The sequence below is a fragment of the Danio rerio genome, chromosome 7 (assembly GCF_052040795.2).
Source record: "Danio rerio strain M-AB ecotype USA chromosome 7, GRCz13ab, whole genome shotgun sequence".
Taxonomy (NCBI): Eukaryota; Metazoa; Chordata; class Actinopteri; order Cypriniformes; family Danionidae; genus Danio; species Danio rerio.
This window is the reverse complement of record NC_141027.1, coordinates 35,499,089-35,515,722: the sequence shown is the minus strand read 5'-3', so window position 1 is coordinate 35,515,722 and position 16,634 is coordinate 35,499,089. Positions and strand designations below refer to the sequence as shown.

Sequence of the window (16,634 nt, the reverse complement as noted above, 5' to 3'; positions counted from 1 at the left end):
TGCTGCAGGTATGGATTGACGCAGCTACTCAGATTTTCTTTTCTCTAGGAGCGGGGTTTGGAGTCCTCATTGCCTTTTCCAGCTACAATAAATTTAACAATAACTGCTACAGGTATGACAAATCTTTGATACATGTTTGCCAATAATAATATTTGTCCGTGAACAGGTTCAAATCTTACCAGAAGAAGAATTTCAGTATTTATTTCCATTTCGTGTGTAAGCTCATAGTCATTCCAGTGCACTGAGACTGTGAAGCTGTGCCTCATAGGTTGAAGTTCTCATTGGAAAAGCAGCATGTCCCCACCAGAGATAAAACATAGGTAAAGTTGTTAGTGAGACCAGCAGGTGGCAGTCTCCTTGAGGACTTATTGGATAACAGTCAAGATGGTCGGATCATATTACAATATTCGTTTCAACGAAACTGTCTCTGATCAAGTGATTTGAGATGTTGCACCACTCGTTTGTGTGCTGAGAATTGAACCTCATCATATTAATGTTGCATCCCATGATTCAAGAGAAGCAATGTTAAAGAAGGGACACATGAATGCCGAATTTATTAAAAGAACATTAAAATGCAGCTCTTTTAGTAAATCACATAAATGAAAAAGAAACAAAGATTGTGCAGTTTTTCTTTCTGTTAAAGGATAAACTGTCCCAGTGGGCACCTTGATGTGAAAACAACATCAAATTCACATCACACATGATGAAAAAAAACATGTCAAAAATGCTTGATGATGATGATGACAAAACTTGATATCTTTTTGACATCCACACATTGATGCCATTTTAACCAACAAAATAAAAAGAACACAAAAAAGAAGTATACTATAATGAAAGTCCTTTAATTATTATTATTATTATTTTTTGGTTTGTTTTTAATGCCAATGATAATATTATAATGTCAATATGATGTCATTTTAATATCAAGGTAGTCAACTGGCATTAAATCAAGTAGCATTTTTAATAAGTTCATTTTGAAATTAGGGTGTGATGTGCAATGTAAGGTGCTTGATTGAATGTGTATTGCATTTGAAAATCTGAAATGTGCTCAAACAAATGAAAACCAAACCCAACCAAACATGACAGAACCTCAAAACAAAGCTCCCCAAGTTGGCCCTGTAAGTCTATGCAATTGATTACACATTTAAGTAATTCAACCTATTAAAGAAATTCTCAGAAGATAAAGAGCAGGGGTCCTTACACATTAAGTTGAAAAATTAGAAAATACCTTTTTTCAGAGGACATGAACTGTTCACAATTTTAAATTAAAATAGAAAAGACTGGGTGACACGGTGGCTAAGTGGTTAGCACTGTCACCTCACAGCAAGAAGGTCACTGGTTTGATTCCCGGCCAGTTCAGTTGGCATTTCTCTGTGGAGTTTGCATGTTCTCCCCATGTTTGAGTGGGTTTCCTCCGGGTGCTCTGGTTTCCCCCACAGTTCAAAGACATGCGCTATAGGTGAATTGAATAAACTAAATTGGCTGTAGTGTATGTGTGTAAATGAGTGTGTATGGATATTTCTCATTACTGGGTTGCAGCTGAAAGGGCATCCACTGCGTAAAATATTTGCTGGATAAGTTGGCGGTTCATTCAACAACATTTAAAATTAAGTTTCAAAATTCAAGATTTTTTTATTTGTATTTCTTATACTGCTTTTGTCTTCATGTAAACTCCAAAATACACAGGTCTGCCAGGATTATACTGGCCTGGATTTTACAGCAACCGCATTTATAGTCATTTTCATGCATCTGTGCAAAAGGATATCATTTTGCTAATGTTGGCGTCTGTACACAATATAAAAATTGGAAAGGAAACCACTGTAGTAATGTGTAATAATAATTCTTTCAAGTTTGTTTAGATTGATGAAACATTTAATTGGCCAAAGAAGGATAAAGTGGACATTTCAATTAATCTTTCTTCATATAGCGCTCTTTACAATGTAGATTGTGTCAAAGAAGGCTAACATAGATAATGTCATAGTAAATTGAAACTGCTTCAGTCCAGTTTTAATTGTTAGTTCAGTTCAGTGTAGTGTACATGTAAATGTCACTGCTGAAAGCTGAAACAGTAAAGAGCATCGATGCATAACTACGCTGCAGAAGTCTTCACCGATTGATGAAAGTAAAGGGGAAAAAAACGAGAGAAATTAATATTATTTCCTCTAACAATTTTAGTGTTTTGAAAGTGTGAAGAGGCACAGATTGACTGATTCCCTCAAGACTCAATTCCCACTTTGGTTGACTTGAGCTAAATTGTTTGCAATCATGCTTTTGAAACCTTGTCAATGTGTACTACTAAATCATGTTAATGACGCAATAAGCAGTATTGATTTCACATCACAAAATGCTGACGTCTATAGCTGAAACCCCACTGATCCAACAGGTTTTGCTCTCCAGGGCACAGATGTCCTACTAAGACCTGCAATCTACAGTTATGTCAAAATATTTGCTTTTATTTAATAACACAAAATAATGAAAAGCAATAAAAATGTCAGCTTGAAATATTCACGTTCACGTTATTTACATTTAAATAAGCTCATTTTCAGCAGCTTTTTTCACCTCTTTAGCATTTTGGCCACTATGGCAATATGTTGCAAGCAGACGGCTGTCCAGATTTATGCATTTCTTCACAGACTACACTAAACGGTTCCACCCTCAGTCACACACTTTGAAATGATTCAAATCAGACACGATGGACTTGGACTTGGTCTCTGTATAAATTGTTTGGTTATGAAAAAGGCTATTGTAATGTCTAGTCTCTGCAACTGGCAACTGTTGTGGGAACATGAAAACAAGCCTTCAAAAAAAACTGAGCTGAACCTCAAACTTCACAGGAACCATCAAAAACGAGACATGATAGAGGCTTGAGAGAGTCAATGGAGTTAAGCCGCAGCTTTGGCATCGCCTGACTGTGGGTTTAAAGTGTTGTTATGGTCTGAATCCTGCTCAGCAGTTCTTTGAGTTCTGAGGTGTAATGAAAGTTTTCATTTGTGCTTTCTTACAGGGATGCTATCCTGACCAGCACAATAAACTGCGTAACCAGTTTCTTCTCAGGGTTTGCCATCTTCTCAGTACTGGGGTATATGGCTGAACAGCATAAAGTCAATATAAAGGATGTGGCCACTGAGGGTTTGTTTTCCCACATTTTTTTTTTTTTTAATTAATAACTTTAAAGAGCTGCTTCATGTTTTTCGGTGCTATATTGTGCTTTTCTTTTTGTGGTTAAGCAGAGTGTGACTCCAGACACACTTTTTGTGTTGTTTTGTCTGGTCTATGCAGTAATTGTTCATGTCTGTGTGCAGGAGCTGGACTCGTATTTGTAATCTACCCAGAAGCCATCTCAACACTACCAGGAGCTACATTCTTTGCTATAGTCTTTTTCATCATGCTTCTGACCCTTGGAATTGACAGCTCTGTGAGTAAAGTGTGGTCTTATAATGCCTATGTGTACGTACAAAGAATATGGGTAGCACATTATTTTAATGGTCCCTTAGACACCTATTTCAAGTACTTAAACTATTCTTTCGCATAAAAACTGCGGGGAGTGTGTTCAGACAGGAAATTTCAAGCATAAAAAGTTCACTTTAAACACTTGGTTGATACCCAGAAAACATTAAGCGAGGAATGTTCATGTTGGAGCTCAGAAAAACTATAGTCATCTGCGTCTGTCAATGTGGAGTGTGAACTGCTCTTTTTTTGTTATTGTGTTATATTCTGTTTAGATGGGCGGTATGGAGGCAGTACTCACTGGCCTTTCTGATGACTTCAAAATCCTAAAGAGAAACAGAAAGTTATTTACATTCGCTACAGTTGTGGGGACATTCCTAATGGCCCTTCTGTGCGTCACAAATGTAAGTCTGTTTAGACTGTCAAATGTAATTTTGGGGTCAATACCTAACTGTGTTTAGGCCAACACAATCTCACGGCAATTTGTAACTTTTTGATTTAGTGGCTAATCTGTAGTCATTTTTTATGATCTCATTCTTACATTTTTAGTATGATTTGCTCATTCCCCAATGGTAGGGTTAGCGGTGGGGTTTGGGGACATGGATCCCTTTAAAGAAATCATACATTTGCATATTAAACTGTATGAATTTATATAAATTAGCCACTTTTCTGACAACATGTAAAATAGTTAAGTTTCCTTATGAGATCGGGCTGGTTTAGGCATAACATATTTTGAGAATACTATGAAATGCATGTTTAATATGCTTTTAAAATGGATTGTAAATGGATTGGCCCTGTTTACACTAATGAATTTTAGTTTTAAAACGCATAAGTTTTGCTACGGTTAGGTCTTTTGTCCACACTAGCCCAGAGTTTTCAAGCCCTAATGTGAAAATGAAGGCATGGCTGCAGATAGTCTTGCATCCGTTCCTTGTAAGTTCAGACTTTGCAAGGTTGATATTGAAAAAACTCCTGAAGACACGTCTGATAAATCTTCAAAAGGAACAGTTTACTTTATAACGTCATTCGCATCACCCTGACTACACTTTCAGAAATAAAGGTATAGGAATTGTCACTGGGGTGGTACCTTTTCAAACGGTATAGATTTGTACTTAAAGGGTCCATATTGGTACCTCAAAAGTATATATCAGTAACTAAAAATTTTAAGAGGAACACTTTTGTACTTGTTGGGTACTGATATGTTCCCTAAAGGTATTAATAAGGACCATTTAGGTACAAATTTGTACCTTTTGAAAAGGTACCACCCAATGACAGCTCACATACCTTTATTTCTGAGAGTTTACACTGGTACGTTATCTTTTTTATTTTTTATTATTATTATTTTTTAAGATTTATTTTTGGCCTTTTTGCTTTTATTAGATAGGACAGTATTTAGACAGGAAGCGAAGTTGGAGAGAGAGAGGGGGTAGGGAAATGTCCTAAAGCCAGGATTTGAACACGGGACGCCCTGACATGCTACTGCACCATATGTGGACGCGCTAACCACTAGGCTATTGCGCCGACAATGGTATAAGTAAAACGTATTAGTGTAAATGGGGGCCTGTGTCTTTAGTATCAGTATTGGATTGCTACACTGTGGATCATTTCATAGCATACAGTCAAGTCCTTGTGTCATCCAAAACACTTTTATCCAACTGAAAATGGCAGCCACTCTTCTGAAAACAGCCTTTGGTATTTTGCCAATAGTTGTTTTTGAATATAAAAATGTAGACAAAATGTGAAGTGCTTGCTCTGGTTCTAGTTTTGAATGAAAGTAGACAGACCACCAATTGGTCCAGTTTGGTTAGTGAATGTGGTATTGGACCCACCCCTTTTCCACTGTGAATTGATGACTGGGTAAAAAAAAACTACAAAAAGCACTGAAATAACACAAAGAACATGTTTTCACTCTGGGTAACCTGAAAAAAAGAAGAAGAAGAAGAAAGAAAAAAAAACAGCTCTCAGCATGAAACAGATAGTGTCTCATCAAGATGTTTTTCCCTTCTTTTCTTTTCTTTTATTTTCTTCTTATAAGTTAGCCTATGAAAAAATGCTTGGGTGGATACACAGGCTTAGCGGATCACTTTGATAATATGATGGATAATAATTGGTGCATATGTTTGTGTGTGTAAATACATCATTAGAACAGACTGATGTCCACAATGCAAAATTATATGTAAAAAATATAATGATGAATTTCTTACTAGAAGTCCTTTATCCAGCAGCATTTTGTCTTGTATTTTGGTCATTACAGGGAGGGATCTACGTGTTGACCTTATTGGACAAGTACGCTGCAGGGACGTCCATTCTGTTTGGCGTACTGTTTGAGGCCATTGGAGTATCTTGGTTCTATGGTGAGCAGATATGATCTGCATACATTACATGTTTAATCTTCATTCATTTTAAATTGTTTACTGTTGAAAAAGAAGCCTATTATTACATCATTGTGAATATAAACATATACAGGCAAACAAACACAAACAGTTCAAAACCTCAGGAGTTAAACATTTCAAGATTGACACTGCATTCCATGGTGTTGCTTCCTGACATCCAACGCTTCTCATAACTTTCGAACACAGTTCTGTCTGAGAGTGCAGTACAGAGAGTTCAGATCTTTGTTGATACTGAAAGAAGAGAAGACACAAATCAGATAAAGGTCTTGGGTGCCTTTATCTTGATATGATGTCCAGATGCTGTTAATTTCTTTGTGTCTTTGCCCCATAGGCGTGGACAGATTTAGTGAAGACATTGAACGCATGATGGGCTTCAAACCAGGGATCTACTGGAGGCTCTGCTGGAAGTTTGTCAGTCCAGCGTTCTTGCTGGTGAGTGAATATGGACATAACGTACATAACTCGGACCTGATGTCATTTGACTTTCATGGATATAACTATAATTTTCAGGAAAATAAGTTATTTCAAAAACATTATAAAATAGAAAAGCCCTCAACTGAAATAAATGTGATTTCAAACATTATAAGCTTTCGTTTTTACATGTATTACTCCCTTATTTCACAACAAAAGTTTTAAATTCTGCTGAATTCAAAACAGAATGAGAAATGAAAAGTATGAGTCTAAAACAAACCAAAATTATAGTGGCATTCACTATAAAAAAGCAGTTACTATAAACTACAAGGCTAAAATAATTGATTTGAGGAAACACTTAAACTAGTGGTGTGTGGGAAAAGTGCTCTAAATACCCGTGCACATATTTTTCTGTGTGTAATGTAAGGAAATTTAAGATGATAAAAAGAAATGTGACAATAGAATGTCAATTTCTCTGCCACCTTGTTAGTATAAGATTGATTTGACCACTTAACCTAAAAAGTGGTTTGATTTCTGGTACCCTGGAATTGGGGCTTTGTTAATTGTTAATGTAATTGTAAAAGAAAATCAGACTTGGGGTTGCACTCGCTCATGAAGTTATGTAACCCATGGATGTATTTTAGGTATTGATTAGATTGAGTAGGCATTGTAATGGTGCAGTATGAATGGTATAAACATCACAAATGAATGGCTTTTAATCAGCTTTCTTCTCAAAAGGTTTCAGTTGTACATTATACGCATACAGTGCTCAGTATAATCGAGTACACCCCATTTTGAAAATGAATATTTTAATTATTTTTCTCAGTGAATGTGTGCATTTGAACAGATTTATTTAATACAATTATTTTTAGTCCCCAAACGTATTTAGAAATTGAAAGATAAAACTATTAAATTCAAGCAAAATATTGCCAAAAAATTACAACCCATAAAATTTCAACTAAAGTTTAAAGTTTTTTGCTTCTCTTAATTTTTCCCCATTTTTAATTTGTACTTCTTAATTTGTGTTCCCCTAATATATATGTTTGGGTGTACTAGTTTTTGTATTGTTATCGTAAGTTATTTTGTTAGATTAGCTCCAGATTTGGCTTCAGTACCATCTAATCTAATGTACATGCACAAATATAATATTGTTTAGCTTCCTATTAAATATTAATTTGAAGAGACATTTGTGAGGGGTGTACTTATATGCTAAGCACTGTAATAGCACACAATTAAAAAGGATTCCCTCTCTCTCTATTGTATTTTCTGATATGTCAGTAATTATGTCTATTATAATGAATGCCAGCATGCCTAGAGTGATTGTTTTTTTTTTTACTTATATTATTTTATTTTCTAAAAGTAGAATTGACGTGCAGTGCATCTGGAACTGTAAAACTTGATCAAGTTTTTGAAACATCTCAAGGATGATCAGTGGAAACTGATACACCTGTTGCAAAAGCTGTGAATACTTACGTACACTGTAAAAGATGCAGGGTTCCACACAATTCATTAATGTTGTCCCAACACAAATTGATTAAGTTAACTTAACACTTTTTACAAATTTATGTGGATTGAACACAAAAAATTAAGTTGTCCCAATGAAATCTCAAGAATTGTTTCCTTTCAGCTCATTTTAAATAAGTGAACAAGTAAAAAAACCATGTTAGTTTTTATAAATATGCAAAGATGTCAAATAAACTTCTTTACATTGTCATTGTGACCTATTGTTTGTAGACTTTTGAGAATTTTTTATTAATTTTAGAATAAAGCTATATAAGATAAAAATGTAAAGGGCTCTGATAGCTTTCCAAATGCACTGTACTGTATGTAACCTAACCTAAAACAATAGTACTTACAGAATGGCTGGGAACTGTTTTACTCATTGTTCATATAGAACAGTCACCTCATTTGAACTGGAAATACAGCTCAGACTATTGAGTTTTATTATTCATTTAGTCTCAGCAAATAAAAACTGCTTTCCTATGCTGACAATTTTACTCAATTTGCAATATAGCGAACTATTCCTTATTGTTTCTGTACTTCCTGAATTCTCTTTTCTGTGCAGTTAGTGGTGATCGCCAGCATTGTTACCTCCGGACGACTGACATATGATGAATATGTTTTCCCATACTGGGCAGATATGCTGGGCTGGAGCATAGCATTGTCTTCTATGCTGTTTGTACCATTTTACGCCATCTACAAATTCTTTAGTGTGCCAAGCAGTTTTAAAGAGGTTAGTAAACCCACACACACATTGACAATTACTTACTGATATTTTTACATACAGCAATTTATAAGAACTATGCATTTTACAATATTAATATGTATCTCACTTCTATGTACAAGTTTGTCCCCACTACACCTTCATTTACCCCCAAATACACACATTCAGACATAAAATACTGGGTAGTCCACATTTTCATCTGAAAACAGAAATGATAGGTATACTGTAGTTCTAAACATTCAGCTCTTGAAGACAAATTCACTTGGTCCTCCATTAGTGGAGAGGCTCTTATTGCTTATTTCACATATACCCTTCATTGGGGGCTGCAGACTGATCCAAAGCTGCCTTTCCACTGTACACGACAAGCGACAGACCTGAAGTCATAAATTTCCAATTATCTGCATATGCGGAAAATTCGAATCTGATTTGAGCTGCGAATCTGTTAAAATATTTTAACTCCTGCGACTAGACCATATGCGACCGGCCGACTGGAAGTGATGTATTCCAGTGTAGTCCAAGCATGTCCATACATGCCAGATGAGAAAATACTTTTTTTTTTCGTAATTTTTTGAATCAGAAAAAAAGTTTATATTAAAAAACATTCTATTCATAAATGAGTAACAAATAATATAATTTTTTTTAATATTGTCTCCACATTTCCTCCTAATTTTTTTTGCGGTCTATGAGTTTCTAGTATTGTATTCATTCAAGCATGGTAAACACATGGAGTGTAAAGGCTCTTGCATTTGCATCTCTTTATTTCGGACACTGCAAGAATCAGCTTCTCTCCCATGGTGCACAACAAAACTGAAAATTCTGTGTGACTGCCACAAGGGGGCGTATTTAGACAGGCGTGTCCAAATGTCATGTGCAGTGTAAAGATGGCTTAAGTTCTTTGCCCTGCAGTGAGTTTCTCTATTCTATTGTTCTCACTGTTCCTCTTCATCAGGGGGGTAACCTGTAGACTGCCCACCATCATGCTAAAAGCCCTGGTATGCTTTAAACAAAATCAAAGACTGAACTGAAAGCTTCTGAAATTAATTGTTTCATGAACCCAGCCAGACAGGGATTTGCACATTATATATAGATATAGCTGCAATAGTAACAATTATGCATTGGATTCTTATTCATCTTGACATTTAACACTTTATTTACCATTCACTTTCTTTTGGCTTAAGGCTGATTTATACTTCTGCATCAAGCACACACGTATACTCCAGAGCAGCTTTCGTGCGGTCGTATAACCCTCGTCGGGACTGATGCATAGCGCAAGTTCTGTGGTTGCTCAGCTTGGTAGTGGAGACAAATGTGGCCAGTGCTGAGAGCCGCGAGCTTGATGGAGGGAGTGTTTACAAGTGTGAAGTCCTGTGAAGGAGCTCCAGATGAAAACTTTCATTTCGTGTTAACTTCATGATTAAAATTGTTGCATGAATGCTGGTTCTTGCCTCTGAAAGAGTGAGTTTAGCTACAGAAAAAACAAAACACCTGCGAAGAAAACCCGACACAGAGGAACATAAAAACATACTGCCAGCTAGTGTTTCAGAAGTGTAATTGCAGAGCAACACAAACAGCAAGCTGAAGTATAAATGCACGACAACATGCAAGGCAGACACTGTGGGTTATGCCGATCACTCGACGCAGAAGTATAAATCAGCCTTTAGTTCCTGGTTTATCGAGGTCAGCCACAACCCAGAACTGAGAGTACAACCCTCAGAGCTGGAAAAAACAGAAACACTATTCCAATCACACACTACAATCAATTTTATTTTATTCAGTTTGCCTATAGCGCATGTCTTTGGACTGTGGGGAAAACCGGAGCACCCTAAGCAAACCCACACAGACACGGGGAGAACATGCAAACTCCACACAGAAAGACTTAAACCAGTGACATTTTTGCTGTAAGGCAACCATGCTAATCACCACCGTGCTGCTTTTTTATGTACCGATTCCCTTCAAATGTTTGTTTTTATATGATTCTATATGTAAGGGAGTCAACGTCATTCACAAATAAAAGGCAACCAGTAGTGACCAAACCATCAGCCATTGTCAATAAACAGCGATAAAGTCTCTGCTGGTGTGAAAGGGGCTTCACGTTGACTGGTGACTGTGATCAGCCCTGTCCCACTCATCACAAAAATAATAATAATAATAATAATATACAACATCGTCAGATTTTTTTAGGTCTTATTTTCACACACTCTTTTGTTTTCATGCATCAGTAAGAACACTTGGCCAATGAACTTCCAAGCTTCAGTAGATTTCATAAAGGCCATCAAGTGTTCAATGTCCTCAATAAATCTCTCCATGACTTAAATCTGTTTCATGACTCGGTGTGGTCCAAGAAATGTGAGATGTTTTCATCTATAAATGTGTCACTTCCCAAAGCCACAAGCACGCTACTGACATCTGGCTCACTTACTGTTCACACTCATATTTTCCACAAGCAGCAATCAAGCTTAAATGGCTTCAGAGATCATCTATCATACGATATGGAGAATATAATGCCACATTGCCATCTGTTTCTATGCAGATAATTAAGTTACTGTTTAGATTTGTTGTTTATTATTGTGGTGTGTTTATGCCTGGAAAAGTAGTTCACTTTGTGTGTTCGATGTCCTTTATTTCAGAGGTTAGCGTATTGTGTTACTCCAGAACATGAACATCACTTGGTGGCGGAGGGCAATGTCAGACAGTTCAAGGTAAGACCTGGGTACAGTGTTAAAAGTCTCAATATATCTATGCAATCTGAAAACACCAAATCAACTTTCCAAATCTAAGTTGATACAACTCTGCATTTTTACGGTGTAGTAAAGAGATTGAAGCCTATTTGCCAAGAAACAGAATTCTTACATGTTTTATTGTTCATTTTGTCTTATTTTTGCAGCTCAAACATTGGTTAACCATCTGATGAAGCAGTCAGGTGGGAATGACCTCTCTAATGCTACTTGAATGCTGGAGAAGATGTGGTGTGTGTGAAAGAGAAAGGTTTCAGCAAAGGTCTCATGCCATGTGAAAGTATCCCCTGAGAAAAGGACAGAGCGATGCGATGGCTTTGTGCGTTTCCCAACCACACACTATACTGTCCGGTCTGCTCCATTTGTGTTCAGTGGTTGACTTGACTTTTTTATATTGTAAAGCAAAATAAATGTTACGCCTATACTTTTTTAAAATCATACAATTGCATTTTAGTGTTAACATCTCTCTAAAAACATCAGAAACCTTTTAAAACTTTTAAGATGTTCCACTTTTGTGAGACTTTACTTGAAGGGGCGGTTCATAAGACTGTCGTGAAACATTTATTAACATAATATGACATGTTATAAATATGAATGAAATTTTATGACTTCTTATGACAACTGTTATTAAGTGTCATTCACTCAGTTGTCATTTTAAATGAAAAGGTGACATTGTTTGAGATGTCTTTATCATGACCTGACATAAATACATCATAAATTTTGTCTGTCATGACAACTTGACACTACCAAGACAACATAATGTGTCATAAATCTGTTGTAAACATGTTTGATGAGGCCATTAATATATTGTCAACCACATTTTTAACATTTTCTCGACCACAACTACAAAGGTAAAAATTTAATTTGCCATTAATATGTCATTAAACATATTAACAATGCAGTTATTAAATTGTTTGACAGAGTATTGACACATTGATTTTAATTTTAATTACAAATTAATTTTGTTCCACTGAAAAAACTGATCAGAAAATCATTCATGACACAACTATAATGGTCTCATAATGATAATGTTTATGACAGATTTATGACAAGCTTTGCTGTCTTGGTATTGTAAAGTTGTCATGACAAAGACATCTTAAAAATTGTTATCTTTGCATTTAAAATTACATTTACAACTGAGCAAATGACACTTGATGAGTTATCATACTAATAATAAATTAAAAAAAAATATATATATTCTTCATTGATGACGTGTTTTATCATTATTATAAAGGTGTCATGACAGTCTTATGAACACCCCCTTCAAGTAAAGTGTCACTTTTTCCTTTTAAACACTTTTTTTGGGGTCATAGGTTTGCATTTCTGTAACTGTTTGTGAAATGTAAACAACGAAACAAACTAGAGCTATATTATTCTGTATGGCCGGGAAGTTGAATGTGTGTCTATTTGGAGTAAGTGGGTTTGACAGGTTATCTTGCACCGTATTCGTACTGTAGGTCTAGGTAACACACTAAGAAATGGAAACCCCCTTGATATTCCTGGAAATCTTTACGCCGTTAGACAGGCTTGGAGAGTTTTGAGCCATTGCTACAGTATATGTTAGCGTGCAGCTGTGAGTTTCTCACAGTTTACCTTGTTTCCCAAGAATGGTTTGGTTTCACAACAGCTGGCTTACATCAAGGGTCCACCACAAATTATCTCGAGCACATCTTTTCCCTTTTGGACACACCTCACAAAGCAGACATACACCACTGTGTCAGTGCCTTATCTAGCCATAAACTTCCTGTGATTGAGTCACTCATCCTCATGAAGAGAGTGCATGCATGTTCTTTATGACTAAAGCACCTCATTGAGAGGGAGTCTCAATTAACTTCACGCCAAGGGAACTTTATACTTATAGCTATCAAATTGAACTTATATCCAGATTTTAGATTAGAGCTTCCTCTTCTTATAGGCCAATATTTAAAAAGGGATTTTGTTTTTGAGTCCAGGGATCAACATTTACTTATGCCTTGCAGAGGAACAATTATTAAAAGGTTTATTTCGCTGCCTTGTGTCGATTCAAGAATAAACAATATTGTATGAGAGGACCTTATGAGCCCCTAAATAGAACAATTATGAGCCAGATTTACTAACAGCTTGTTCCTGTGGACACCTTCTTTTGGCATTAAAAATACTATATTCAGGGTTTACTTAAGACAGAAAAAAGCTATGAAAAGTACGGACATTTTATTTTATTATCATTGTATTTTTTTTTGGTTTGTTTGTTTGCAGCTGATCTTACTGCATTGTAATTTGTTGGACTTTCTCTTGCAGACAACAGATTTGTTGGAGGAGAGTATTTAAATCTTGCAATGTGATGTCCTAAAGCTTGTTTTTTAATTTCTATCCATGTTTTAATTTCCATTCAAGTCTCAGCATCTGTGTTGTTAGTAGATTACCTGCACCTGATCATCACTGGCTCTGTTTGCTTGCAATCCAATGCTAATTTGCATCGGTCATTATGGAAATGAGCTGAGAGAACATCTATGTTTTAATTTGCACATTGTTGCAGGAGTTCAAACTCACATTGGTGCTTTAATAGATTGCACTAATTTGATCTGTTCAGTAAATCTGGCCCTATATTCTAAATTAAAAGTCCTGCCGACCATGTCAAACATTCTTGGGCCACACTAGGCTGGGCTATTAAGTTTGAATTGTGCTTGATATGACAAAAGTTGCATCGATAATCTATTTACACCGTACACTGAAAATTCTAGTAATTGAGCTTTTCGTGGTACATTCCCATTATCACATGGTCCTTTTGAACATTTCAGGCTGTTTATGGGTTGTGTGTGTGTGTGTGTGTGTGTGTGTGCGCGCGTGTCTATGTAAGTGTGCGAGTATAGATAACAAATTAGGTTCTCAATCCAGTCAAGATCATTGATCTGTGTATTTGTTTTGTCTCAAGATAACGCATACATTTTGTGGTTCACTGTGGCTTTCTCATTTTAAGTATTTAAAAATTTCAAAGTGCCAAAATCAACTCCCTTAATGTTTGTTTGTGCTTAATTTATTTGTGTACAATCATTTGAAATACAAAAAAAGATGGTAAACACGATCACTAGTAGGAAGCAAGCAACATATTTCGAATATGAAATATAAAGAGATACAAATCTATTCTTTTGTTATATATCTAATATTGTATGTATCAAATTCTTTATAAAACGTGAATGTAAAACATTTTAAGCAAAGTGTCTACTGTTATATCATGCTGTGTGATGTCGGTAAAGTTATAAATATTCAGAAATGTACTATTATTCCGTGTAACCAGGGGTGACATAACCACATGAATGTAAACGGAGCAGCTCTGGCGTTTCTGAGTGATGCTTTCAGAATAATGTGTACAACTAAAAATTCGTCCTTTTGATTGTGAGTGACAAATATATATGAAGAAGTCAAAATATGCACATTATAACAATAAAGTCAATTCCAGTACACATACAGATAGAACTCAATATTGGTCTTTTCTTAATGTGTGTTTTATAATGTTTTGCTGTGCAGAGGCTGAAAGCACTGCTTCCAGTCTTTCCTTTTTGTGCCTGTTCTTGTTGCAGGACATACTGTGAGCTTTAGCCAGTGCTGGGTAGTAGATTATTTAGAAACCGTAGCCCATTACTGATTACACTGAAATTTTAGTGAGTAGCAATATAGATGACATATTTTAGGTAATGTAATTTTAAAAAGTGATTACTTTTAGATTATTTTTAACCTAATTTATCAAATTGATTTGATTATTTAGTACCATGTTTATCTAAAATATAAGAAAAATCAATTAGCACCTCCATTGTTATCAAGTACATCAAGTGTATTAAAAAGTACATTACATCAGGTTCCCCAGAATAAACTGGGGGTTGTGAAAGTGCTGCAGGGAGCTGATAAGATAATTAATTCAATCCCAGCAATAACATTTAAAGATACAGCTGTAGTCATAAACACTTGAACAGATTTTTTTGTTTGTTTACCTGAATGTCATGTGACCATCAGAGACTATGACAAAGCAAATGTGTTAACTTGCTGTGCAAAAAAAAAAAAAAAAAACCTCCAAAAACATTGGCCCAGCAAAAACATTTTTAAAATGTATTACATGAACCAACATTAAATATTTTTGTCCGGATATTTAGGATCCGCAATTAGTAAACAACACTATATATGATAAATACAAATTTTCACAACTATAAATCATAATAATGTAAAAAAAAGTGTATTATGTGAAGTGTATTATGTGAAATTTAGTGTACAGTTATTTGTCTGACTGACTAGTCTGTAGTGTAACATTAAACAAACTTACTGATTTTGTAGTACAGACACTAAACAAAGCATTTTTATAAACAAATCTTGATTTTCTACAGTAAAGCTGACAGCTTATCCCAACCTCATCAACAGTGTGTGCTCATTGGCTGTGTTCTAAATAGCATTTTAATATGTGAGAAAATGAGAGCCTGTAATATGCGAGAAGAGTAGCATGTCATAAAACATGAGTGGGCAAAAAGTGTCCAGATGGATTTGTTTTGGTAAGATTCTGAAATGTGCATATGAGGGACACTTTAATGTCCCATGCAGCCATGGGAGATGATTTGTAAATAGTAAACACAACTGAAGCAACTGCCAATTTTTCTTAATGCACCCTATCCACAATGATACTACTTTTATTGCATGCAAATTTATTCATGTGCACACTCAGATTTTATGCAATGTTGGATATTGATTGCTTAAAGCAGGGGTCACAAATCTTGGCCCTGGAGGGCCGGTGTCCCTGCAGAGTTAAGCTTCAACTTGCCTCAACACACCTGCCTGGAAGTTTCAAGTATACCTAAGGCCTTGATTAGCTTGTTCAGATGTGTTTGATTAGGGTTGGAGCTAAACTCTGCAGGACACTGGCCCTCCAGAAACAAGTTAGGTGACCCCTGGTTTAAAGTAAAAATGATCCAGAACTTCCTACAAACTTTACCTCAGTATTGTACTATATTTTCACCTGAAATTGAAAGCTAGTGTAATAGAATAGAATAGAATAGAATAGAATAGAATAGAATAGAATAGAATAGAATAGAATAGAATAGAATAGAATCAATCCTCCTCACCATCTCACTCGCAGCAAAGGGAGTGGCTATAAAGGTCATATATATATATATATATATATATATATATATATATATATATATATATATATATATATATATATATTCATTTTTTATATTCTTAAGCATAACAAAGACGATTATCAAACATTTTTTATTACTGTAAAATAATTTGGTCCCACTATATTTCTTATATTTTTTAAATTAACAGCTTTATTCATTAGTGACTACTTGCTTAGCTACACACACACACATATATATATATATATTTTTTTTATTATTATTTTTTTATTTACTGAATTTACTAAACATTTTTAAGTTAATTGGTTGCAAATAATTAACTTGG

General features: G+C 35.3%; 1 protein-coding gene across 4 annotated transcripts in view; it reads left to right on the top strand.

Moving 5' to 3' along the window:
• slc6a2 (solute carrier family 6 member 2) overlaps positions 1 to 14,656 on the top strand; it is a 32,398-nt gene extending 17,742 nt beyond the window's left edge. For 2 of the 4 annotated variants that reach the window (XR_015495888.1, XR_015495889.1), the window contains exons 7-16: positions 9 to 112; positions 3,005 to 3,129; positions 3,303 to 3,415; positions 3,723 to 3,851; positions 5,702 to 5,801; positions 6,172 to 6,272; positions 8,317 to 8,484; positions 11,103 to 11,174; positions 11,360 to 11,724; positions 12,457 to 14,656. Coding sequence is in view for 2 of the 4 variants with exons in the window: in XM_087261482.1 (XP_087117608.1) it covers positions 9 to 112; positions 3,005 to 3,129; positions 3,303 to 3,415; positions 3,723 to 3,851; positions 5,702 to 5,801; positions 6,172 to 6,272; positions 8,317 to 8,484; positions 11,103 to 11,174; positions 11,360 to 11,383 (936 nt within the window). In the remaining 2 variants the exon portion in view is untranslated. Of the gene's footprint in view, positions 1 to 8; positions 113 to 3,004; positions 3,130 to 3,302; positions 3,416 to 3,722; positions 3,852 to 5,701; positions 5,802 to 6,171; positions 6,273 to 8,316; positions 8,485 to 11,102; positions 11,175 to 11,359 lie in introns of all 4 variants that reach the window. The other 2 variants (XM_087261482.1, XM_087261483.1) reach the window with 1 other exon arrangement.
• Positions 14,657 to 16,634: the final 1,978 nt, after the last annotated feature.